The sequence below is a fragment of the Hyposmocoma kahamanoa genome, unplaced genomic scaffold (genome assembly GCF_003589595.1).
Source record: "Hyposmocoma kahamanoa isolate Upper Pololo Valley unplaced genomic scaffold, ASM358959v1 94, whole genome shotgun sequence".
NCBI lineage: Eukaryota > Metazoa > Arthropoda > Insecta > Lepidoptera > Cosmopterigidae > Hyposmocoma > Hyposmocoma kahamanoa.
Genome location: NW_020654878.1, coordinates 4,413,066 through 4,439,232, shown reverse-complemented (window position 1 = coordinate 4,439,232; position 26,167 = coordinate 4,413,066). Strand labels below are relative to the sequence as shown.

Genomic DNA, 26,167 nt, shown 5'->3' with positions numbered 1-26,167 from the left:
CGGACTTTGTTCTTCGGATGAGTCGATTTCTGCCGCCAAGCCTTAGTAGTGCTGGTGAAATTACAGGCGCATGGGACTTGTCAACTTATGTCTCAGGGCGACGGACATAGTGGCAGTGCCCCTCAGCTTACCCTCAGACGCACGACTTGTTCGTCCCGTCATTTAATATTATAAAAAATATCATTCGTAGAATTTACAACATTAATGTAAGGTTGTCATTTACCAGACATGGTCTTGTGGCATTAAGGGTGTGAACTTACATCAGTTATAGAAAAATATTCTGGAACCTTATCACGCTACTTCTGTATTTTAAAGAATGAAAAACAAAGTCATACATTCAAGTTAGCAAATATAAGAATGACCGCAAAATGTCAAGCACATTGGGATTGGATGGTGTAAGGTAGTTGGAAAATATCTCTATTGTAACAATACAAACAGACGCTTTAATAAATGTAAGTGATACATAGCGATGCCTTACTTTCTCTAACTCGTGTCTTATAAAGTGTGCAGGAGATAGCAAATCTTTCTATTTATTTCAAATTTCTTATCAAGGGAGTTAATTTGGACGCATTACTTTAAGAATATGTAGATACGAGTTTAAGAAAGGAAGACGACGATATGCCAAAAGTAACTTTATTTAAACAGCAATATATACGTTTCTTTAATGAAATTGAATGGTATAACAGCAAAAATTACGTCATTTATGAGGATGGACGTTGTGGAATTACCAATAATAGGGCAGCAATACCGAAAACTCTTTTGTCAACTTATCAATGAACAATTGTAACGTTAAAACCGCAATTTATTTCAACAGGGTTTAGCAACGTAAGTTTTTCGCGAAATGCCAACTTTCGATGTAATGTTCGATGTATTTTTGCAGTTCTGCGGTTGAATTTCGAAGACAAAATCCCTTTGTAGCAAGCTTCGAAAAAGCCATGAAAGCACAAGTTGCAAAAAACTTTATTTATTCGTACAATTTTGTGTCAAAATTTGAACTGAATACAGACTACCTCAAAGTACAGTCAACAAAACATTGAGCTGTATACTTTTGTTCGAATTTTTTATTTATAATACCAAGCGATGGGATGAACAAGTCATGCGTAGGGCTTGCTTCCGGGATTCTCCAGTTCCGGAAATAATGGGAAATTCCGTTACTGGCGAAGTGCAATCAATCCCGGTACCGCGATCATAGACTCCATCAGCTCATCCCACCCGCCCCCTTTTACCATCGGACTCAGACTTACGGCGGGATATCATTCTTACTAGGTCGCCATTCCCTAAAGGCGTAGTAAGTGCTTTTTATCATTTTTTATTATGCGCACAGCCCAGGAATCGAATTCCCTATCTGCGACTGTGTTTCCGAGCTCATACAACCCGAGTATCGTTAAGGTGGGACTGAATAAGCATATTCTAGGCGAACTCTTTCCATCGTAGACCCCATCTTTGCTCCAGAACTAGGTAGTGGTCAAGAGCAAGTCAATTTAATACATAAAAAATCCCATAGCAAGGAACTTCGCACAAGCGCACGTTACTGCCATTATTATTTAGGAGTTTTTGTACAATGTGCAAGTAAGTTCCATCTAATTGTAACCTATACTTGACATATAGATTTTAAGACTTTCATGGTTATTCACTAAATGATTATCACTAATATCAGGTTTCTTACCACGGTATGACTTCTTTTTATTTTCCCGATATTTCGGAACGGTTGCACGCTCCATGGTCACGGGTTGACTGGACGGAGGCAGATGACAGCTTTAAGAGCAGAACATATCTGTCTACCCTCTTGCGCTGTTGACGACTACCTTCATCGCGATTTGTTGTGGTGTTACCATTGTCACTCACTTTTTTCACACAAACCACACTCACTGTATCCACACGCGAAACTGAACTCGAGGTGTTTTTGTTTTTATTACTGCACGCACTAAGGACCGGATTCCATGCACTGGACAGTTTAAACAGTGGGAAAATAAAAAGAAATCATACCGTGGTAAGAAACCTGATATTAGTGATAATTATATACTTTATAACACGTAATGTAACAGTATGTTTGCCCATTTCGTGTGAGGATTACCTGGTATACAATTTGTAGCACTTACGTATGTTTGGTTGCAGGTCTCTTATACGCCACCCTCTGTTGGTCGTACCGGACTCATTCCAGTAACAAGTGATATGCATCTTCCACTAACTCAACTTAACTCGCAATTAGAGAAATAGTATTATTTTTTTCATCGAGGAAGTGAAATTGTTTAATGGAAGGTATCCGGTTCTCATTTGTTGCGACACCCGAAGTGGGGCAGAGTTTTCTAGATTTGTATAATCTCGGATTCGGAACAAAGACGAGTCGAATGCAGTGAGCAATCGCGCTTAGTGCGATGACAATGATGCAGTTCGTAATCGCCGCAAAATATTAATTGGATGAATATTAAATCTCCTACTTCTTATCTTTCCTATGGCACCGACTAGTAAAATGGAATTTTCCAATAAAAAAAGTTCTGATACTAAATCTATTTTCCCTGTAGGTACGATAATTATTGGAAAATTCACTAAGCTATCGGTCTGTCGCCGGTAATGTTACGTCGCTAGTCGCTCGCATGCTGTACTGTATATCGTCGTTAGAAGTCGTTGCGAGTCGATGCGACCGCTGTCGCGACATATCGACGGCACGCTGCAAGAGACCACTTACTACTAAATACAGACCTAAAAAATGTTAGACAGTACAACAAAAATTAAAAAAAAAAATATTTTTGGTAAATTTATTTTAATTTTATATATATATTTTTATATTTATTTTAATTAATTTTAAAATTGTTTTGTAAAAAGCAATTGAAAAAAAATTGTTATTTATGATGTCAGTAATATAGCCCTGAGAGGTTGTTAGTATTACAAACAACCCTGTATAATGATTAATTATTTTACCTACGGGCATGTTTTTTCAAATGCTATATGCAAGCGTCCTATATTTTTTTTAAAAATTGCATAATGTTGGCCGTTTCTGTAAAGAAATTCATTTGAATTTGAACTTACTCATATAACACTATTTATAAATTATGCAATTTCACAGAAAATTTACAAATCACAAACCTTGGTTATTGATATTATAGAAAGGGTTTGATGAATATCATTGAATTTAATTGATTAATATGCAAAATGGATAAAATTAAGATTTTATGGAGGGCGCTTACAAAAGTTATCTAAACTAACAAATCGAATTAAATACGTGATAAATGAGTTACATACTTTACGTAAAGTATTATGTTTTTAAGGTTTAAACTCTAATAGTATAATAATAACGTATATATTTTATATTGAAAATTGTGCTATTACAAAAAGCGGTAAAATATTATTTTTAAACAAATGAAATGACCTCTCTAATTCAGAATGATACGTATCGGTACAAGGAATTCTGGTGTTTATGAATCAGTGGCTCGTTTAACTTATTCCGTTTGTTAATTAACTGGTATTCTAAAGATACAGTCATGTTGGGTAACTAGGAGATTTCTTGCAACTTTCAATGAAACTGGTTTGAAGATACTATTTTTCTTTGAAAAAAAAAATTGTAGTCAAATTAATAACTGAACAACACTGACAAAACACTGTTAACTGCGTAAAACGGAAAGATGTCAAATATGGCATAACATTGACAGTTATCAATGAAGTTTTGAATTTTACGCGCTATTTTCCGTTCACGGTGTTCAACAAGTGAAAAGTGTGTGGCGCTTGTTTATTTTTATACCCGTTGCTAGGTGACACAACAAAAAATACAGTGTAGAAGCTCTTAGTGGGCGTAACACGCGTGCCAACGAACGGTACGCAGAGCTCCGCATACTTGAGCTCAGCCCGCCATTTTTGCTTTTGTACGGTATGATCATATAAATTTTTTCACGCAAAACCTCGAAATCATGAAAAAATGTCTTATTTTGCTTCTATGGAATTCAGAAATGATAGTCGCACTTATAATATTATCCATGGTGGTGTTTCTTACCATGATTAAACCTTATTTTATTTAATTTATATTTTTTTTTTTATCGTAATTGATCTTTTTAATAGATCGTTTTAAGAAACGAAAGTAAGCCTTATATTCCTGCAATATGGTCGACTTTTTTAAAAACGTCAACAGACGTTAATCGTTGTCGTCTTTTAGCTATTGCCTCTAGATGGCAGCACGTTGAATGAAATTTCAATATAAAATCAAAAAACCGTAACTTGCAATAATTGGTACTGAAATTTCAACGACACGCCAACTAACTAAAGTTTAAATTATATTGGAGGACTGAAGTCCAGAATTTGAATATGAATCATTAACAAAATTTCATAGTGTCTAACATTAGGCAAGCCTAAGTTTAGTTTTACAGATTTATATTTTTGCAGTCCAAATACGAGTACATAGTATTTATACAGTATACAGTTTGTGGGTTGGTATTCGTAGAATCGTTGTCCTATTTAGTTTGTTAAGTAGAATTTTGCTACCTAAGGCATTAAGTATACAATTTATAAATAACCAGCAACACCTTGATCAAGATAAATGTCCCAAGAACTTAACAACAAACATAAGCAATTCACACAAGTCTTAGTTTATCTTCCTATTTACTACCATATGTTAACTAAAAGTGTTTGCATTTGTCCAAATACTTAACTCTTTGTCTCTCGTTTGCTTTTAACGTTTATATATTGTTTTATTTGAGTAGATGGGTTTGTAGCTACCTGCGGGAAAAGGTATGTTGTATGTTTACTTTTTAGCTTCATGCCCCTAAGGAATATATACTTGATACACATTTGAAAAATATCCATTAGCATAAGGAAATGGACATTAATATATGGTCAAACGCATGGAAAAAAAACAACGGAAGCGCTTTAAGGCTCCATTGCTATCATAACCGTTGTGGCCAAAACACACATTCATAATTTAAAACACTATGAAATCCAGATAATGATTGGTCGTAATTTCAAATTTACACAGAAATAACCCTGTTGGCATATCGTTAAAAGTTCAATACCGTCAATATTGTAAATTATGATGTTTTGATTCTATATTTGATTTAGATGGTAGCACATTTCAATCAATGTGCTGCCATCTAGCGGTTAATTGCTGAACGACGACGAATTCGAGATGTTTAGTTGGTTTTACAAAAAAAAATTTTGCAGCGGTATAAGGTTCCCTTTCATTTCTTGTAACAAAAAATGATTATAATAAACGAAATGAAATACAACTTAATTATGAATCAAACCACCGTCATAGATAATATTACAAATGCGACTATTATTTTTGCACGCCAAAGTAGCGAAATAAAGCATTTTCCCACGATTTTCGAGGTTTTACGCGAAAGACTGAGTACCAGTTTTGCGGAACTCCGCGAACTATTTGCATACGTGTCACGCAGACTAAGCACTTCTACTGTATTTATTGTTCTGTAGTCAAACATGAACGCAAAATTGAAATTATTAAAATATGAAAGCAGGCGTTAAAACATTAGGCATTAGAATGAGACGGCAATACTTGTTAATGACGTCACAAACGTAATAGCGTCACACAAGCTACGTACTAATTGATCTTGTTGCTTTTAAAAAATCCGACCTCAAAAGTTTGTAGAATTAAAATATATATATAAAATTTATTGAAATCTGATAACGGGAAGGGGGCGAAATCCAATGAACCCGATTCATCGGGTAGAAATTTTTCTTCAAAAAAAGAATTTCTACAAAAAATCTTTCCTTTCCAGCAAAAAAAGAATCGTAGAAATCGGTTCAGAAATGTCAGAATAATCGCGCAACATGTTGCATTCAATTTTTTTGGTGTGTACCAAAAAAATTGAATCGAATTGAGAACATCCTGCTTTTTTAAAAAGGAAGGATCGTTCCTTCACTCTTTGACTCGCTAACTTTGACATCTGCGTTCTGATATCTGAAAACTTTGACATTTCTAAAAAAAACTACTATAATACCATTGACTTACAAATAAATGGACGACGGGTCTAATACAAAAACCACGAAAAAAATGTCCCAAGTCAACCTATTCGAAATTTAAATTGTAATGTCATCGCAGTATCGCGCTGTCAGTAGAACAAATGAAGACTAAAGCGGAGTGTCGCGCTCTGTATACAATTTTAGCGCCTTAAAAGTGCGGACACTTTTTAGCGCGGACCCGACGTCCATATAATTGTAAGTCAATGTATAATACTATGCCATAGGTGTTTCCCATATGTGATACAATGCAGGAAATGTTACGTTTTATTGATAATAATTTAGAAGCAGTAAAGCTCCTTGTGGAAGAGTTCGTCCCGGGAAGTACTGCCACCTTACCTTACCTATTTCTGCCGCCAAGCATTATGAACCTTTTTGACGTATAGGTTTCATAGTAAATTTTAAAATTAATTTCGCACACAAATTTCGAAAACTCAGAGGTGCGAACCCGAATTGGAACCCAGCGCCTCTGCTTTAGAGGCAGTAGGTCAAACTATTTGGCTACCACTGCTTTTTAATGTAATTATTTTCAATATATTTATCAATATAATATTTTTTTTTTTTTTTTTTTATACATGACAGGCAAATGACTCCACTTCACCTGATGTTAAGTGGAAAGTGGTATCCAAACGCGAAGGAACCTAGTGCAGCGATGAAATAAATAAACATATTTTCATTTACTTGCATTTGTTAAGGTATCTATTTACGTAGACTGTGTGTCATTTAGGTATACGTGTGTTTTTTGTTGCTTGTTTTTGTATTTAATGTAGACACTTTTACATTTTTTTTTGCAAAAGCTTAAAGGCCGTGTTTAATCTATATGGCTCCCTATTACGTGAATAGCGATTTTGCGAAAAAATTATTCCAAATCGGTTTGAAATAAAACGTTATAAACAGCAATACACATTTTGTGGTAATCAAATACATTTTACTGTTTTACACGAGTCTCTAATAAAGCTAATTCGGATTTTAACTCGCTTCTGCAAAAGGTATTAATTTTTTTTACAATATCAAATGACGGGACGAACAAGTCGTGCACCTGATGATAAGCTATACTACTGTCCATAACAGTGGCAGTGCCACTCAGAGCTTTAAGTCGCAAAGATCTAAGACGCACTGCAACTGCGCCCGTCACCCTGAGACATAAGTTGACAAGTCTCATGTGCCTGTAATTTCACCAGCACCCTTACCCTTCAAAACCGGAACACGGTAATGCTGACATTACTGCTTAGCGGCAGTAATAGGTAAGTTGGCAGTAAGTGGTTACCTTAGACGAACTCTTTCACAAGGAACTCTACTTTACATGAATTATAATAAATATTTACTACAATGATATCATTCAATGATGTATTTAAATAAGATAATACACAGGTAAGGTAAAAAAGACACTACTAGAAAGTAAAACTAGGATTTTTCATATAATTTATGAATAAAATTGGGTCCCCGCGGCAAGGTGCCCAAGATGCTGGCAGCGTTTTGTATTGCTATGCTAACGATATTCAATTGTTTTGTGAAAAAAAAAGTCGTTAAAACCTAAAACAAAGATCTGCAACAAGCAGATGTAGATGAAAGTTATACGATTGTTATACTTTTGTTTTTATTCATTTTTCAGTTTTGCTTATTTCTGTTATAGCGTCGCAATAAAAGCTTTCTATTTCTATTTCTATAGCACTTAGGACTCTAGTTTGAGCCGCAAACTTGAAGTTTGTTAGGACGCAACTACCACGCTGTACAAACAACGTTGTTTGCTTTCAGCCTGTTTTCCCTAAATGTTATCATTAGGTAATTTCATATTTAAATATTTACATAACCATCATCTAATATCATACATATATATATTATAATTTACGACAGGTAGTAAAGATCAATCCACGGAAGCGTGTAAAAGCATTCGTGTGCATGCATGGCGCGGGCGATATACCATTACCACTTGGCTTTCTCAACGTATCATAAAACGGAGAAACTTTTATCTATAGCATATTTTATCAGCAGCAGTAGATCTCCTTGTAAAAGAGTTCATCCAGAGAGGTACTGTACCTTCCTGGGCGAATTTTGTGTTCACGTTTGACCACAGAACAATAAATACAGTAGAAGTGCCTAGTCTTAACTTAGTCTGCATGACACGTGCGCCAACAGTTCGCGGAGTTCCGCAAATTTGAGCTCAATCTGCCATTTTCGCTTTATTTATTTCGTACCTTGGAGTGCAAAAATAATATTCGCACTTGTAATATTATCTATGGTGGTGTTTTGTTTTGCAATAACTGCAAGCTTAAGCGCCGAGTTACACGAGGAGAAAGCTTTCGCGCGGCCGCTTCGCGGCGACCGCCCAGTTACCACGCCTTCATGAATTTGAATTCTGTTTACTAGGCAACAACATTTAAATTCCTCTGGATAATACAACCGCAGGCGCTGCGCGGTAGACTAAATTCAAACCAGCCTCGCCCGCCTGCCCGGGACTCCCATTTAAGTTAAAACGTAAAAGCCAAATAAATAGAGCTTTTTTTACCATGATGGAGTGAGCGTGAAAAAATTCGTATCGAATAAATGCGTCCTACCTATTTCTGCCGCCAAGCAGTAATAATGCTCACATTATTGCGTTTCGGTGGGTGCTACGCGCATGGGATTTGTCAACTTACGTCTCAAGGTGACACACACAGGCAGTGCCCCTCAGACATTTGTGATTGAAGGCGAGGTATTTCAACGTGAGCCCAGATTTTAGGAGGTGAGTGGTCTTCACCGTCGCTCGCGTCCCGCAATCCGCGCGCTTCAAATTAATACGAATAAAAAAACAGACGGAGAAAATTTAACACAGGTCCGACGTTGACAAGCGCCCGATGGCGACTGACGGGGCAACCGGCGGCGCGGCGGGTCATTAAACCGCTGGGCTATTTGCAAATTTAGAGATAAATGTGAATTTAATAACTACAGGGCTTCAGTTGAAAACCGAAATTTAGCAGGGTTTCTGTCAGCTAAAGAGAGATCTTTATATACAAATTTATTTATGGATGTAGTTTGTGGTTGTCTATGTGTGTGTCCATTGCACCCGCGATACTGGGTTTCCTTATCGCGGGGCGGTGTCGCTTAACACCAGGCGCACGACATGTTCCTCCTGTCACTTGTTATCACACAAAAAATTTCGAACCCGGGACCACAGCTTGGCAGACCAGCATGATAGCCACGGAGGCAGTTAAAAGACAGTTAAAATATGTCAAAACCATATCTACCCCATGAAGTTACAGGCGTATATGCATATCAATTCACCAAAATAAATTTTGAGGATATTCCTTAAAATTTATTAATCAAACATTTGTAAAACCAAATACGTATTTTACAAATATGAAAATCAAAATGCCAAATCCACAATGTATTGTCCATTTTCATACAAGCGATTTGTAAAGGCTTAATCGAACCCAGAGGATCGTAATGAAAATCGACTATGTTCGCTGTATAATCTTTCAGGTAACAACGACATACAAATGGATATGAACCTTCGCTATTATTAGGTACGTAGAAAAGAATATTGCCATAATTGCAACTTTCGGCATACAGTAACATTATTCAAGCAAAAAATTGTCTTTGTGGCGATGTAACTACAGAAGTTTAAACCTAAGATTTGTAACAAAACTTTAATACATATACATTATTATTGTTCAACTTTGAACATCATGTATTTAACAATAAAACCGCTAGATTGTAACATACATTTAACCTGTCACAAAAAAATGGCCTCATCATCAAGGAACTTAGTAACATAATTAACAGAAAGAGCTTCGTCGGCAACCAACACACATAGCACACTAAGAAAAATATATCATAATGTATTAATAATAAAAATTGTATAAATAGTAATAAGAATAGTAAATATAATCAGTTATCCAGTACCATCTGATTTTAACTCATCCAATTCATCAACCTGCTTAGTGACATACTACCCGCTACTCCTCTCACTGTAGCCAAGACACCCTTAGCTGTCTTGTGAGTCTGCTTGACCGACAGCGAGAATACCTTTCTAGTATACATTACACGACGTGTACTTCCTTACCTCTTACCAAACTTCCGTTTGTCACCTTAGATCTCCTGGTGACAGACTTTCCGTTCATATCTTGTGTATATATAATTGTCCGTCTATATATTTCAAGGTTAGGTTAGGCTACACACATGGACCTCCGAGCGGAACATCCTGGTTGCCCGGATCGGGCGAGATCTCTCTCCGCCAGGCATAGTAGCGGCTATGTTGACGGATCAAGAGTCTCATGAGGCAGTGGTCTCTTTCTGTGAAGCGGTGATGCTTCAGAAGGAGGTCGCCGAGCGTGATCGGGAGAGGGCCGATCCCGCTCGGCGGCGGCGTACCTTCGCGGCTGCGGGCGATCGGAGCGGGGGCTTCGTTCTCGCTTTATTGACGCGGGTCTCGCGTAATTAAATAGAAGATTCGGTCCACATAAATTTTATAGTAGAAATAAGAAACAGAAGGTACAGAAAGGGAAAAGAATAGGTAAAGTAAAAGCGTAAAGGCTGTAACAAAACAATGATATAAAAACAGATACAATCATATAAAAACTCTCCGTACTTAAATTCAATACAGCTTATGGTAACAAAAATAAAAAGTAACTTATCCCAAAAGGGCGTGTGTTTTCTATAAATATTACGCTTTATGAGCAGCCCAGTTACGTGATTTTCAATGTCAGAATATCATGTCAAGTCGAGCACGTGTGCTCGCTTCGGAAATTTAATGGAGAGTAGCGATGGAAAGAAGAAAAGTAAGCGACGAAGAAGAAAAGTAATATAAGAATGATTCATAATTTCAAAGTAGGTGACCAGGAACGAGTGATAAAAAGGTGGGATGACGAAGAAAGAGGTCACGTCGTCACACTAGTAAGATAGGACATTGTATAACAGACACCTCTTGCTTTTGGTTCAGTAATTTGAGTAACGTTTTACGCGCCAAAAAATCGACAACATTTACAGTTATAAAATCCGGTTTTTTCACATTTGATATAAAAAACGGCTGTATGTATGTTATTTTTATGCTTCTTTTTAAACCTGCTCGCAAAGGGCATGGGTACTATAAGTTTCAAGCCTTTGTCTATGGCGTCGTAGTACACACGGACAATGGATGGATTGATCTCAAAGCTTTTTTTTTTCATTTAACTAATTACATTTAAAAAAAATTTGTTAAAATAATATGATAAAAGAATTGGGGAGGGGGAGATTTTTCACATCTTATTAAAATAAAACTGTTATCAATATATTAGAAATCAACAGTGACAAGGCAGAACCTATTTAATTAATAAAGAAGAATTAATTGAGTGAGTGAAATAAATAGAAATTATTACTTTCAAAATGTTTTCGTATAATAAGTTTTAATAAAATAAAAACGGGCTAATTTAATTTGGATGATTCTCAGCTATAATTAATTAAATATGTACGATCTTTAAATAGCTGAATCTATTTACAGATCACATCTCTTGTCGCTTTTAGTGTACTGATGTCAGCCATAAAATGATTTTTTTTTTTTCAACTGTCCGAGGGACATCTTTATCTAACACAACAGGGCGCCAGAGCGACTATTTTTTCCATTTATTTTCCAAAACATAGTATATTATTGCAGAGGCCGGGAAGTAAGGGATTACTGGACGAGTATGAGTTACAAGGACGAGCGGCAGCGAGGCCTTGTATTAATACGAGTCAAGCAATCCCCTTTCCTGCCAAGACATATATAGAATTTTTCTCAAACAATGCGAGGAAATAATAAAAGACTAAAAAGAGGAAAATTTAAGATAGAAAAAGTAAAAAAAAATAATTAACATTAAAATTTATACAATACAAATGCTAAAAGAAAATGTTATTGTTTTTCCAGGCACATTAATAGTAGTCTACTGACCTTCTGATTATTTATGTGTTTGAATGTATATCTATTGCTGTATTTTCGTTATTGCTCTTCTCACTAATACTAACGAATGTTAGTGAGAAGAGCAATAACGATAATCTCAGTACAGAGTACTACAAAAACCGACCTCAAAAGTACGTGGAATTACGTTTATTTCCTAAGTTTTATTGAAATTTCCCCTAGTTCGCCACTATACAGGACTTGAGATTGGAGATAATAAAAATCGGTTCTCAACGAAACGCCTTGAATTGGAGAAATAGCAAAATCAACCATTCAAGTAATTGCTCCTAATTAAAGTTAGGCGCTGTTTGTAAAAATGAATCTTCATGTGTGAACAGCCACCCTTCGAGGTGGATGATTTTCTTTAAAACGAAATGAGACCATTATGGAAGTACCCCCTTTCCAACAAAAAAAGAATCATGAAAATCGGTTCAGAAATAGCGGAGTTATCGCGTACATACATACAAAAAAAAGAACACAGTCGAATTGAGAACCTCCTCCTTTTTTGAAGTCGGTTAAAAATACAATAATCGCGACCAAAATACAAATAAAAAACAAAAGAATACCAAAACACCTTACTCACATGTTACCTCCATGGTCCATAAATGACAAACTTTATGTTTTCGTTTTTTGAAAGTAATGCAAACATTTCCGAGCACATTTGAGAAAAAATTATTTAAATTGGTTCTTAAATCTAACCTACCTACCGCAATCCCTTTAACGGGTCTGTACCTGGCTAAAGTCATCGCACAGCATTAATGCGCTTTCTTTTAGAAAAATAAAAATATACTAAATTAAAAGAAATCATATTAAACAATAGAAATCGCAACTATTCCTACTAATAATAATATTTTTAAATTTTTATTCTTCTATTTTATTATATTATATAGTCATTGTATTGACTGACGTTACTACTAACAACAATAATCAATAAAATTAATACTTGATCACATTTTTCATCAAACAGTATTGTTTGATGAAAAATGCGTTCAGCCTGTTTTTGCCTTAGAATAATAACGCATAGGATGATAGTTACATATCAAACGAACTATCACAAGTGAGGCAAAAATCAAATTCATGTAGGCTAGTTTTAGTAGTAGGTTAATTTTCGGTTTTAGTGAATATTTATATAAAAATACAAGTTGAAACGCGTTACTTCCTTGTGGAATGTGATGTTAGTATCTATTTTATGTTTGTCTGACGTATTTTTACTCTCATTTACCGCACATTTCGTCATTTTTAGCTGAAATTCTTGATCTGTTCGCGGTGCAAGTTGACCTTGAGCACTGAAGGCCCTCCCGCTCGTGTAGGCCCTTTTGGCGCGCTTCAATTTGCCTCACTTAGCGTGTGCGGACTAGGTTTCTATGCGTTATTATTCTAAGGTTTTTGCATTGTTTCACATTTTCACATATTAATATTTTCGGTATAAGGTAAAAAGTGCGAGATAGTACTATTCTCTCATAGAGATCTCTCGCTTTATGTGGCTCTGCTCGAGAGCGACAGTCGCGCCCTGCCGTGCTAGCCCTACAGATGATATTAGAATAATAATATAACTTTGACCTGATACTGAAATCAGGACAGACTGCAAACGTTCAACTCTTCAACTAATTATACAGAATAACTATTGCGTTTGTGCTTATAAACGGGTATCGATGCGTTCTTAGCTTACGGATGGCGATTTTAGCAACTTTTTAATACATTTCGAGTTCTTAGGTTTTCGCGATTGTTACACATAGGAAATGAAACTATTTTTCTGGATTTAAATCGATATAAGACTGCAGTACTAATTAATATATTTTAGTTTATTCTAATTTCTATTAATAATTAATAATAAATTGAACTTAATAAAAATTCATTCAATAAAATAATTTGTAAAACTCAATGTAGCGTAAATTGGAATGTTTTCTTTGTAAAATTAAAAATAAGGTATTTAATTAATAACTATTGTAACTATAGTGAAAAAATAGGGTGGTTTGCATCAATATTAGACATAACTGGTTGAAGACTGTACCACCTCAGTCAACCGTGACCATGGGACCTGTAAAGGGCCCGAAACGTCGGTTTGTTTGAAAAAACAATTATACGCGATTTAAATCCGGAAAAATAGTTTCATTTCCTATTTTTAATACATTGTTTTAACTTTTTTATTTAATTTTTTTATAATTTCATGTGACGGGACATACAAGTCGTGTGCCTGGTAGTAAACTACACGTCTGTCCATAATAGTCGCAGTGCCACTCAGAGCTTTAAAACGCAAAGATCTGAGGGTCACTGCCACTGCGCCTGTTACCTTGAGACATAAGTTGACAAGTCCCATGTGTCTGTAATTTCACCAGCACCCTTATCCTTCAAAACTGGAACACAGTAATGCTCACATTTCTGCTTGGCGGCAGAAATAGGTAAGGAGGCAGTACTTCCCTGGGCGAACTCTTTCACAAGGAGCTAGCTCTACTGCTACCAAAATGGACTACCTCTTGACCACTACTTAGCTCTGGAGGAAAGATAGGGTCTATGGTGGAACGGGCTTGCCCAGAAGATGCCTATTCAGTCGCACCTTATAGATACTCTAGTTGTATGTGCTCAGAAACACAGGCGCTCTGCTGATTGTAAAAGGCATCTAAAAAGTAACGAAAAGCGCTTACTACGTCGCAAGGAAATGATGAGTTGATCAACACTAAAGAAAATTAATCAATTTTATCCATTTTTATGGACAATTCACATTTGACCAAAAAGTTTACTGTGCCAAAATTGTTTTCACAAAAAAAACAACATATTGATTCCTGAGAAAGTTTCCCTGTATCTCCTATGGTTTCGGATTTCCCCACATACTGTCCCAGTTAAAAAAACACACTGTATACAGTGACAACTGATAATTGTGGTGACAAAGATACCGTACTGCACTGAAATTTATATTTATTTTTATTTGGAGTTAAAATGGTTTTACAAGTACTATAAAATGTAGATTGGGTAAGTTGTTGGGTAACTCACAGTTTATTACCGACTAAAATGTGTCAGTACGTTTCAGTGCGGTGCAAAAATAAAAAAGATGGGCATGAAGATAAGGTGGAATTTACAATGTAGATTTGTAAAAATTTCTGTGGCAGTAACAGTAAAAAGTAAACATCGTAAATTTACCGTATGGGTTTGTATTTTGTGTACAGTTTTGCGTGAGTTATAACACCCGTAACAGTCGCCTGTTATTATGTCATATGATACAAACGAGCCTTTCATATATACAATTTCGTCGTGATTCCGAACGATAGATTACAATTAACGTATACATTTTAGCACATTACGATGGTAATGCGTACAGTGTCCTTTTATTTATTTATTGGATTTGAGAGCTATGCTCTTGGTGGTATAGTGGACACCATTCTGCCCTCTACAGATCTTTTTCTTTGACATGGTTTCCACTTCAAAGAAAATCCACACTTGCCTTACACTTTTCCTTCATATTTCCTCATATTACTATTCAGAATTACACAACATGAAAAGGAAAAATGTGGTATAACAGCCTGCTACTGCTGCCGTATTTTTTGCAAAACTTTGCTGTTTTCTTACAAATATACACGTAATTTTAAATAACAATCAGTACTTACGTTTATCTGCAAAAATAGATATATTTAGGTACCTATTCGCTTTAAACTTTCAGAATACTAAAGCCTAAAGGCATCTTCAAATTAGACGCTTATATAAGCATCTAATTGGCGCCACAAACCTGCAGCCGCGCCGCTGAATTTTCATACAATATTTAGAAGCGCAGCTGTAGCTGCACTGTCGTGATAGGCGCGTACCACTTTTGCAGCCACATTTAGTAAACTAAAAATTACTAAAGCGCTACAGATGCGCAACTGCCGCACCACTGTCGCGCTACACTGCACAGGTAAATCAAGCGACCAAAATAGAGATAAGCGGGACACATGAGAAGGAGGGAGGAGTGACCATCGAGATACGACATGTAAAGGCGAAAAACATTCAACCGAATAATAAAATACAAACTATATGAATCGGTATGCCGGTTTCAACAGAATAATGATGAGATTTAAGAACGAATAACACAGGGGCTGCAATAATGATAATGATGAAGTGTTGTATCCAAAAAATGCGTATCTTTAGTATTAACTTTTTGTTATCTGTAAAAAGGAATCGAAATCGTTCCTCGCATAAATACAAGAAATTATTATCAAAATTTCAACAGCACAATCACTATCAAACAAATGGGTTTGACGTGTGCCATACTGCCCTCCTTATCATAACTAACATAATCCACATTTTCAGCGAAATTGAGTTAATAACATGTCTGGGATCAGCGCAGCGAAATCTACTACCCCATCTAATCGACTTTTTAATATCCTATTTACTTTCGGTATTGTTAAGCGAAATAAGCATAATTGACATTTTTCAAAGAAAAAACATTAGGTGCCAATATCTCGAAAGTTACCAAAGTGCAAATGCGTTAGTTGTGACAAGGAGTACGGCATAGTCGCTTAAATACTTACCTACCTTTGTGAAACATTAGATGCTCCTTGGTCAAAATTGTACAAAGTGAAGGTTATCGACAACAACTGGAAATATCAGAGAGCCCGTCGCCATATTATAACAAGACAAGTATTGTAACTCCTTACAAACGTAGCAGTGCGACTTGTAAGTGTGTGCGCCCGCTGCGCGCTCTGTACGCTCGCACACATTCCCATAATCCTGTAGTACACTCGAAATGCACAGCGCGGGTTGTCACACTCATGATTCATCATAGAATTGAAACGTTCGTTTGGTGTTCAAAAAATGACCGTTTATTGGCGATCATACTAGCATGTCATACTGATATAACCAATAAGAATTACTTATGTTGGTGTTTATATTTAGTCAGCATTAACACCCTGTGGGCAAAACTAAATTTATAAATCGCAAAGGTGGAACGGTATTGCTGTTCAGTGGCAGACAATTTATAAGCAACGTTGTTATAAAAATGGAGACTTTATATAAAACTGTTGTAAAGTTAGAATCGAAAAGTGTAGATTATCCGTTGCGTTACGAGTAAGTTGACAAATTCTTCAATATTTTGTATTTAAGTAGGTTAAGAAACAAAAAGGTCAATTAATTTTTTAGTTAATTTAAACAACATGTAACCCTTTCAAGGTAACCAAATAATAAAATAAAAATCACAGTTATGCCACGAAAATTACACAAAAAGATCGAAGAGATTTGCGCCGGATTGTTTTTGATAAATTAAATATAACGTTTATTTTATATTTTGAGCGAGATTGTATTTTATTTTTTAAACCAAGCACTTTTGCCTGTATGGTGTTAATACTGCCTAAGTATGACCAACTATACAAACAATTCTTATTGATCATATCAATGCGACATGCTAGTGTGACCACCAATAAATGGCCCAAATAAGGCATCAAAGAGTAGACATGTTGACTGTTGCGTTTATGGTTGTTTGAACAAGAGTGCCTCAAATTCAGAATTGTTCAGCATTACATTTCTATTTCTTAATCATACTCCTATAAAATATCAATATATAAGTACTGCATTTCACAAAGGTTGCTTCTATAAAGCACGAGAATATTGTGACGAATGCCTTATTTTTCTCAAATATGTTTACAACCTGTAGGTGCAATAAAATAATAATGTGATAACCCTACACTCCGAGCGACTTGTAGACATTGATGCGCCGCAAAAGCGGAGTTACACTAGTTGTCTTATTATACTATATCATTGCTATGCCGTCGATTTGTAGGTAGAATTCGAATTTCACAACAGATAGTCGGATGTTAGGCAGTGTTCGAACAATTCTGCATATTCAGTCGATTAAAGGAACATAACACGTCCATTGAAATGCAAGTTTACCGTGTAGAATTTTCGCAGATTCAGACAATACGACTATCGACGTTGAAAGAACAATGATTGACCCGAATGATGTTTTCCTTATCAATCTTTTTCATTATTTCCACGTTTGGCCATCTGTGATTTTGAACTTTTGATTGGAATTTATAGGCCGGTACCGTCTGACAATAGAATCGCTGATACACAGTCAATCTACATGTATATGATGTATTAGAGAAAACGGTACCACATGTAGTCATGTCATTTTCGGGTCTACGACATACGTGCGCTTGCACTAGTATACTCGAATTGCAATACCATAACGATGCAGAAGGTCGTTAAACCAACAATAAACATAATAAAGGTGAACTCACGCTTGGCGCTGACTTCCTGTGACATAAGTAGCACGGCGACGAAAGCGAGTGTTATACAGATGTGGGCCATTGTTATGCGCTGCAACAAAGAAATATAGAAATATATAAATTCTTTAAAGAAATTTATTACTAGAATGCATTTGTGAATAATTAGTGCACAGGTAAGAAAAATTACGATTTGCAAATTGAAATTTATAAACATATAAATCTTTTTTACGTTTATCCAATAATTAATAGATTCAGGCGTTGCTTTGCGGAAATCCATGTTAATTAAAATGGAAGTAAATTAATTTGCTACTCCGCGAACCTAGTGAAGGTCTATGGAATCGTGCAAAATTTTTGTTGAGTTTAGTTGAATATTTTTTCATGTAGTTTATTATCCCACCCTCCCTCCGCATAAAATTAATAACACAAGCGCAACTACACTTAACCACCACAAAAAATATACCCGACACATGTTTCGCCTCTCCACGAGGCATCATCAGGAGATGTGTTGACTGCTCGACACACGGCCGAGAGTCGAGCAGTAGCGTCGCGTATTTTATTATTTTAACGCAAGCTCAGCTATTTTGCACGATTTAACCTTCACTGGGTTCGCGGACCAGCAAATCAATTTATTTCCATTTTTAGTTTATTCAATGTCACGATGTTGATATTAAATATTTTTTTTGTGACTACTCCACTAGTTTGTTATAATTATTAGTAACATAGATAGAAGACTTAGAAAAATCCATTCGATCCGGCTGGATTCGAACGAGCACCCTCAAGCAATACGTGCCATATATTCCAATTAATTAAGCCACTCACGAAACAAACCTGGGGCCTTACCATGAACTCTTATACAATTCAGTTTAGGACCTAAAATGAATCGTTGTGAGACAGCGCTACATGAAGTGTATATCACCATCCCGCTTTTTTTTCGTTACGAACCTATACTGAACTGTAATAAGAGTTCATGGTAACGCCCCTGCAGACCTTACGAATTTTTCTATTTGTTTGATGCTGATTTTTATTTTTGCTTTTAACGATATAAATTTTTATTTTATTCTTTTTTTTATATAGATATCAAGTGACAAACGACACTTCTGTCCACTGCAGTTGCACGCAGAACTTTAAATCGCTGAAGGACACCGTCCTACCTTACTGATGACTCATAGTTGACAAGTCCCATGTGCCTGTGTAATTATCCTTCAAAATCGGAATACAGCAATGCTTATTTTACTATATGGCGGCAGAAATAGGTAAGGTGTTAATATTTCCCTGGACGAACTCTTTCACAAGAAGCTCTATATATATATATGTATATATAGTAAGCGATAAGACCACCAATTATTATCCTGCTTATGTGTTTAATTTTTGTCCTGTAATCTCTCTATGTATGTGGTGCTAACAATAAAGAATTTTCTATCTATCTATCTGTCTTTTCTATCTATGTATCTCTACTATACTCTCATATTTTTATCTAAATAATGATCTGCTTCAGAAGTTAGATAAGTTTCAAACTATGTCATTAGAACAAAATAAAACCGAGAATCGCTATTTTTACATCAGGTGCGGTATACCGGAAACGGAACGCGGTCAAACTATCACGCGTTCCCTGTTTGATCCTGTTTTCCGAAGTCAAACGTTGCGAACATGTGGCGTCTTACTGTTTGGGGATACTTAAATTGGGTCTAAAATACTTTTTACGAGATCACTTTTGCGCACACGCACGAACACGCAAACGCAGACGCACACGCACCACACACATACACACACACACACACTTTTTCAGTGAGAGAATTATTTAGACAGATTATATAATTTAGATTAATTTAATTTTACTTACTTCCTGTCTCCACAAATTTACTTTTTTTTTCTTACTATACTATTGTATTGGTGTATACTTGTACTATTGTATTAATGTATAAATAAAATAGCTACAATTGTATATTTCACTGCCATTGGAAGGTCTGCTGGTACGTATAGCACAGGTTTTCTTTTTTTAAGTACCAGCGGTCATATGTACTGATTCTTTGATACTTACTTACTGTACACTATGCATGTTGTATTATTATCATGGCAAATAAAAATTTATTATTATTATTATTATCATTGGAATTAGTTATATAATTTTAAAAGAACTTGGCATCAACCGGCAAGAAAGCCACCGAAGATGCGCTCGATATAAAATGGATTGCAATCGTCTCTATAAGTTCTCTGCAAATATTTTCTATGCTCTTAGTTTCAACTTGTTCTAATGACTGCTATCACAGACAAATCTATATCCTTATTGGAAAAATAACTTTAAATTTTCTTTCCACGAAAAAAGGGTTGATAGAAAAGCAGCAAGATTTTGGTATTGATGGATAGAATCATCTGTATTTTGCATTTAAAGATGTCGATTTTATAATAACTATAAATTATTTTTTTATATATTCAATAATATTAATTGTGAATCTCCTGAATTTATGAATTAATTTGTTACTGTAAAGGAGAGAGGTTCTCTCTTCCGTGGGATAAGGTTACGCAGATCCAGCCAAGTGAAAACTCCAAGTGTTGTTTGTTCAGAAGATTTTTATTGTCACCTTGTATGTCGCCAATACAATTTCACCCTATATGCGGGAGGTCCGGGCAGTTGTTCCCAGAAAGGACTCGACTCCTGGAAACCGTTCCGCGAGATGAGGTTTTTCACCCTATACGATGGGCAATAATATTTCCCCCTATACGAGCGTACGAAATGTCAGAAGATCCGGGTAGCAGTTCCCAAGAAGGGACTCAACTCCTAGTTGCCTTACTGAGCTCTCTGTATGTTTCAGATTTCTCTTCACATTAACTTTTTTTTTTTTTAATGACATTTTGCAGTTGGCCGCTGATGGCCTTTACTGCGCCACCGGAGAAAAAGGGCGAGCTGAAGGCTCATAACCCCTAAAACAAACTTAAAGCTAAGTAGCGGGCCTGAGGGCGCCCAAGTGGGCACGGACCTCGGCTCAGGGCGCTACTGGAGACTTCCGCCAGAAGGGCGTGCTGTTGGAGAGAATCTACCAGTGTACGTGCTAAAATGAGGGGCTCTACGACCTCGCCGATGAGGACGGTTGGTGCGTGCGGGACGGGACTGACTAGAAATCTGGTTGGCCTTCAAAGTGGCGAGAGTGATAGGGTCGTCAGGGTCGTTGAGGACTTCCCTTGGCCGACGGGTCCTACGTACGCGGTGGGGTTGTTCCCTGAGGGGGTCGTAAGAGGATGCAGCCACCACGAGGGGGTTGGGGTGGTGAGGAGCAGAGTCGAAGTATTTCCTCGACGCCTGTTTCATGAATTGGGCTATTGTGGGGAGCCGTAAATCTATATGGAGGTTAGCGTTGCGCAGGTACCACGGGGCACCTGTCGCGTTGCGCATGAATCTATTTTGGAGAGCCTGCAGGCGGTGTATTAACGCGGGATTTGCCTGAGCGAATGCGACGCTGGCGTACGTCATGATAGGGCGAATGCAGGTCGTGTACAGTCTCACCTTATTGCGAAGGGAGAGTTTACTATGCTTGTTGAGAAGGGGATGAAGCCGGCTCATAACAAAGTGGGCGCGATCGCGGACGGTTTTCACGTGTGCTTTGAATGACAGCTTCCTATCGAGCGTAACTCCTAAGTATTTGACCGTGTTCACCCAGGGGATTAGGCGGTCAAAGAGCGAGATCGGGGTGAGGTTTTGTACTCTACGACTGGATCACATTAACGAAATTGTGTTCGAGTAGTCACCATTCGACGGAAAATCTTAACACCGCGATTCAGAAATAACGCCAAATGGGTCAATGCCATCTAGCAGATTCTTAGAGAACTAAAAGTGAACAATCTGGCTTTAGGCCGTCTATTACATAAAGTAGGTTTGTTACATTACTAATTTCATCTTTAATTATAACAAACTAGTGGTAGTAAGTGGTAGTAATTTCACAAAAATAATTGAATATAACAATGGTCAAACATAGTAATATTCAATCAAATTAAAAATGATAATTATTAAAGCGGCATGTCTAGTCAGCTCCTGGTAGCTGTAAAGGTACACGGCTGAGTGAAGAAAAGCTTTCATAGATTTCTCACAGATGGCGCTATGGCAAAAAAACCGTTAAAAACCAAAAACAAGCACATAGAAGAATTCGAAAGATCTGCTAGTTCGTTCAGTGGCTTAGTTGGCATAGTATCTGGCACGCTTTGGAAAACGTTGGTTTAAATCCAGCTGGATCAAAGGATCAAATGATTTTTTTCTAAGTGTTCGATCTTTAATAATCATAACAAACGAGTAGAGTAATTCACAATAATAATTTAACAAAAATAATTGAATATCATAGTGGTCAAAAGTGACATTCAATAAACTTAAAATATCAACATCTTTAATTTTTAATATTTATTTCATTTAATATCATGATATTTTTACTACTATGATATTCGTATATTTTTTTATGAGTTTCTCACAGGTGGTGCCGTCAGCAAGAAGCCGTTTAAACCCAACACAAATATCTGCAACAAACACACAGAAAAATTCGTGAGATCTGATCCTTCGATCTATAGCTCATTAATAAGAGTCCAGTCTTTTCAGTTAAGTGGCAGAAGAGCTTCTTGTCAAAGAGTTTGTACAGGGAAGTTCTGTACTATACTGTACTGTAACCTAACCTTATCTATTTATGCCGCCATGCAGTTGAGAGCATTAATGTGATTCAGTTTTGAAGGGTGTTGGTGCAATTACAGGCACATGGGAATTGTCAACTTGTGTCGAGACACACCCTGAGGGGTGAGGAGCGCGGTGGCAGTGATTCTCAAGTCTTTGCGATTTAAAGCTCTGAGTGGCACTGCAACTGCTATGGAGAGGTGTGTCACTTATCTCCAGGCGCATGATTTGTTGGTCCCGTTACTTGGCATCATTGAAAAATTATAATAAAAAAGTTATTGTCTATAATCTGTAATTATATAGTGAACGAGCTGTCATATCGCTTTCCGGTGATCACAAGCCTGACAGTTATTTCCGCCAAAGAATAAGGCTTCCTCTGATTGGTGTGACTTAGTTGCTGGCGTTCATCATGGGCGGTGTTCTTTCCCCTTTCCTTTTCTCTGTTTTCTTTAACTCTGTCACTTTTGTGCTGTCTTCAAACTTTCATCTCTGTGCTGACGATTTGCAGCTATATCGCAGTTTTAAAGCCTCTGATGTCGTTACAGCCGTTGAAGCGGTTAATGCTGATTTACGAAGCATCGCTCATTGGGCTGAGTCTTTTGGTTTATTGGTGAATCCCAAAAAGTCGCAGGCTATGATTGTGTGGGAAGTGGGTATATGCGTAGCATATTGCATCTAGATTCTGTCCCACATACAGCGTGTAATTCTACGCCTATTGCTTATGCTTCTACTGCAACTAATCTTGGCTTGCTTTTAGATTGTAATTTGGTTTGGACTTCACATATTAATGAAGTCAGTCGTAAAGTCCATTTCTCTTTGCACTCACTTAAGCGCCTCCAAAACGTTTTACCTTTAAAAACCAAGATATGTTTAGTCCAAACACTTATTTTGCCCATCTTAGACTAAGCTGATTCCTGCTATTTGGATGCTACTGAAGTACTGCTAAATAAGCTTGAACGACTGCAAAACCTATGTATAAGGTTCATCTTTGGGCTTCGTAAATATGACCGAATGTCACATTTCCGCAGTCAGCTCAAATGGCTTCCCATCCGTCTCCGCAGGAATTTGCATATTGTCTCCATTCTTTATAATATTTTACATAACCCTGTGTCTACCTGAAAGAGCGTTTCAACTTCCTTAGGTCCCAGGATAAACCCTGTCGCTCTCTTCTTAGGTCCCAGTTATCTTTTCCATGCTTCAATTTCAGTTTCTATTCTCACTTCTTCATAGTTTATGCGGTCAGACTTTGGAATGCACTTTCTATTACTGTTCACGAAAGTAAATCGTTAGCTATTTTTAAAGTGAGAGTTAAAGAGCATTATTTATCTACTATTCCATCCACATCTTAGGTATTATATTATAAAATATGTATTTATCTAAGTATTTATATAATTTATAACAATTTAATATTATTATATTATTTTTATTTATTTTTTCTTGTTTTCTTGTGCACATATGCCCGTTCTTTTAGTTATACTATCCTGTATTTAGGTCTGCAGGAAGAAATTTCTATTAGAAATAAGCAGAACCTTTTGTTTTTAATTTCCCTTGTATTCTTTGTGACTCGTTGTATTTTTCTTGTGCAATAAACTATTAAATAAATAAGTTAGTTGAATAGCTAAATTCCCCTTTGCATAAAGCGAGACTATACAAATCTAAAAAACTCGAACCCACTTCGAATATCGCTTGTACAGCTAGAGATAAAATGATCCCTGTGACATTTCGGACCGCCATTCGGATTCGGATTCGGAATTGATACAAATCGGACGTAGTGCGCAAACTCTCTACAGATGAGAACCAGAAACCTTCCGTTAAACATCCCTGTGACATTTTGGACCTTTTGCCCTTCAAAACCCTTTCATCGCTATTAAGTGACACTTTAAACCAATATTTCAATTTTAAATTCAATTTTCAGTTTTATTTGGAAAGGTAATGATGCTATTTATACTCAAAACTTGATGATGGACGATTTCCCAGCAGCACTCAGAAGATAATTAAATTAATTCGAAGTTTGTATACTTCGCTTTAGAAAATAATATAAGTCAGATGTTAGCAAAAAAATGTGCTATATAGGCACTGGTCTCCTCTCAGGCTAGGGTTTAGTCCATAGTCCGCCACGCTGATGAATCGACCCTCCCCTCTTTAACGCGGGCACCCTGGTGGAAATAGAGGTGACCGGAGGAGTTGTAGTGGTGAATTTGCTGGAATGTGGTGGATCCCATGAATCACAACACTTGGCTAAGAGAGTAGGCCGAAGGGGTTTTAGTGAATACCTCCAGTCACTCTATTTGTTTACATGAACTATAAAACCCTCGTTTCCTTTCTTAAATTTATGCAAGCATTTTTTGCGATTTAGCCCTTATTTATAATTGTTGCCGTTGCATTGTGCAGTTTACATTTTCAGTGCTCATTGAGCATAGTGTCTGAATATTGTTTATAATTATAGTTCCTAGGTCTCTTTATTAGTAATAACCATAAAAAAAGCCGCTAGACGCAACTGGTGTAGCCAGAACTGTGGCTTTAGCCGATGTTGGATATAACCAAAGCCGCATCGCTCGAACACTCGGTGTGCCTCGAACTATCGTATGGGATGCTATCCTAAATTTTCGGGATACTGGCTCATATACACGGACATTGAGACACGGACGACATCGATGCACTTTTACCCAAGACGACCGTTTCGTTGTCGGGAAAATGTTATGAAATCGCTTTTGCACCGCTACTTAACAGAAGGTCTTATGCGTCATTTTGAGCTGAGAAATGTCGGTGTGAGAGAAAGTACGATTAGAAGAAGACTGGCAGAAAGAAACCTAAAGGCTTTTCGTCCGGCTCGCGCCTCTCAACTTCTCCCACTGCATCGTAGAACTAGACTTGCTCTTGCACGAGAATATGGTGATAGGACTACGGAGCAGTGGAAGAACGTTTTGTTCTCAGATGAGAGCAGAATTACCATAAAAGGTCCGGATAGACGTCAGCGTATCAACTGGTGAGTCTACGAGAGGTTTGCCGCATGCGCTATAACGAAAACTGTGGGATATCAGGGAGGGTCAACCATGGTCTGGAAAGGTATCTCTTATGAAGCCCGTACTGATCTTGTCATATTTGATAGAGTCAGTCTGAATACCTAGTGATACGTGGAAGAAATTTTACGTGAAAGATCATGGCATACCTTTCGCACCAAGTATGGGGGTAAATTTTAGGTTAATGCATGATATAGCACGTTGCTATATCGCTAGATCTGTTATAAACTTTACCACGGCGAGTCGCAATCCAGATCTTAACACATTCGGAATAATCTTAAAAGACGTATTCGAGCAAGAGAACTCAAGCACAGGACCTTAGGAAAGCTCAAGATAGCTGTGATAGAAGAGTGGCACAACATCCAGCAGTTAGATATTCAGGACATCATGGATGGGCTCAGAGTTACGATCTGTAGTATGAAGATTATCATCCTCTTGAGTTATTGGTCCGTGCTATTGCGTA

At 36.8% G+C, this 26,167-nt stretch overlaps 1 protein-coding gene across 1 annotated transcript in view; it reads right to left on the bottom strand.

Moving 5' to 3' along the window:
- LOC113237812 (neuropeptide CCHamide-2) overlaps positions 1–26,167 on the bottom strand; it is a 110,790-nt gene that overhangs the window by 54,999 nt on the left and 29,624 nt on the right. The window contains exon 2 of the mRNA XM_026474491.1: positions 18,052–18,130. Within this exon, the coding sequence (XP_026330276.1) occupies positions 18,052–18,121 (70 nt within the window). The 5' untranslated portion in view covers positions 18,122–18,130. The remainder of the gene's footprint in view (positions 1–18,051; positions 18,131–26,167) is intronic.